The 1,469-nt window shown below is 63.9% G+C and overlaps 1 protein-coding gene across 1 annotated transcript; it reads right to left on the reverse strand.

Moving 5' to 3' along the window:
* Nucleotides 1–515: 515 nt before the first annotated feature.
* On the reverse strand, nt 516–1,465 carry CAPS (calcyphosine; the record flags this gene model as incomplete). Its single annotated transcript, XM_032148673.2, has 4 exons — nt 516–713; nt 793–999; nt 1,198–1,375; nt 1,449–1,465. Coding segments are annotated over 4 exons (504 nt in total), but the record flags the coding sequence as incomplete, so codon positions are not given.
* Between the last annotated feature and the right edge of the window lie 4 nt (nt 1,466–1,469).

Raw genomic sequence — 1,469 nt, forward strand, 5'->3', positions numbered from 1 at the left:
CCGCCCAGAGCTCCCAGCCTCGGACTGCTCACAAGAGTGTACATACTGGGCCTGCTGGACGTGTTAACTGCTAGTTTTATTCCCCATTTGCCATCTTCTGATTGGGGATTGATGTTTTACAGATGTTTTTTTTCAAAGGCTTTATTTTGGTTTCTGAGGTTAGGATGCCCCCTTGCCCCTCGCTCCACACCTGGGCAGGTCTAAACTTCCTTCCTGGGTGGCCTCTACACACAGCCTCCCACCCGGGGTCACCTGGCTTCCTGGAGGACCCGCAAGGGAGGGGCGGGGAGCAGCAGTCCGGGTGGGGGGATCGGGGGACCTCGGCGGGGGCATCCGCAGGGGCTTCAAGGCCTCGGGTCAGCATGGCGTGGGTGGGGAGAGCGTTTCTCCCTGGGGTCCTGAGCCAGTGACTCCTGTTAGGACCTTTGTCCCACCTCCGCCTGGTGGCCCAACAGGGACCTGGTCTAGCCAGTCCTGCAGCCTCCACTCCCCCACCTGCCCCTCCCTGCTGTGTGGTGTGGCTACCCAGGAGAGAAGGGGCCCAGGGAAGGGAGGTCTCCGGCGGGGGTTGGGAGTGACAGGCCAGGGCAGCAGGGCTGAGCCGGAGCTGCTCACAGCTGCCAGGCACTGGTCATCATGGCCACAAACTCCTCATCCGTGTTCATGGAGGCGCTCACGCCGCTGTAGTAGTCCTGGAATTCCGCCAGTGTGACCTGGGAACAGAGGGCAGTGAGGGGGCACGGCCGAGGAACTGCCTGGGGAGGGGGCCCCCCCGCGCAGCCACCCACCTACCTGCCCGTCCTTCTCAGAGGAGTCAAAGTTGTCCAGGAAGCGGCGCAGCACCTCGTCCTCGGTCCATTTCCCACTGCGCAACTTGGGGTGGGCACGGCCACTGTACACCCCGCGGAGGTCATCCACCGTCACGACGCCGTCCCCACTGCGGTCCAGCTTGGCAAATGCAGCTGCGATGACTGCCTCCCGGGCCTGGGACATGGGGGGCTGGGACAGGAGGTGGTGACTGGGGGTGGTGGGTAGCAGACCCAAACCCCCAAGACGCTGTGCAGAGCACCGGGGCTGTATGCCCCAGCAGGCACCTCTTAACAGCAGCTCTTCGGGAGGAGTCCCGTCTCCGCATCTCAGCATCCTCTGTCACCCCATGCCCAGGGCACACGCCTTGATTGTTTGATGGGGGCTCACCCGCAGCGCCCGAAGGAACTCCTCCAGATCCAGCATCCCGCTACCGTCGCGCTCCCACTTCCTGCACACACCCTCTGCCTCCGCCTTGTCCAGCACCAGCCCGAGTTTGGCCAGACCCTGCCGGAACTCATCAGCGTCCAGGGATCTGCTCCCGTCCCGGTCTAGTTGGCGGAAAAACCTGGAGGCAGGGGACACGGTTGGAACAGTGGTCTCAGGGGCCGGGGTCAGGAAGGTGAGAGGGGACAGCTCACCTGGCCAGGCCCTGGATGCCC

This window comes from Hylobates moloch, unplaced genomic scaffold, assembly GCF_009828535.3.
Source record: "Hylobates moloch isolate HMO894 unplaced genomic scaffold, HMol_V3 SCAFFOLD_8299, whole genome shotgun sequence".
Classification (NCBI taxonomy): Eukaryota; Metazoa; Chordata; class Mammalia; order Primates; family Hylobatidae; genus Hylobates; species Hylobates moloch.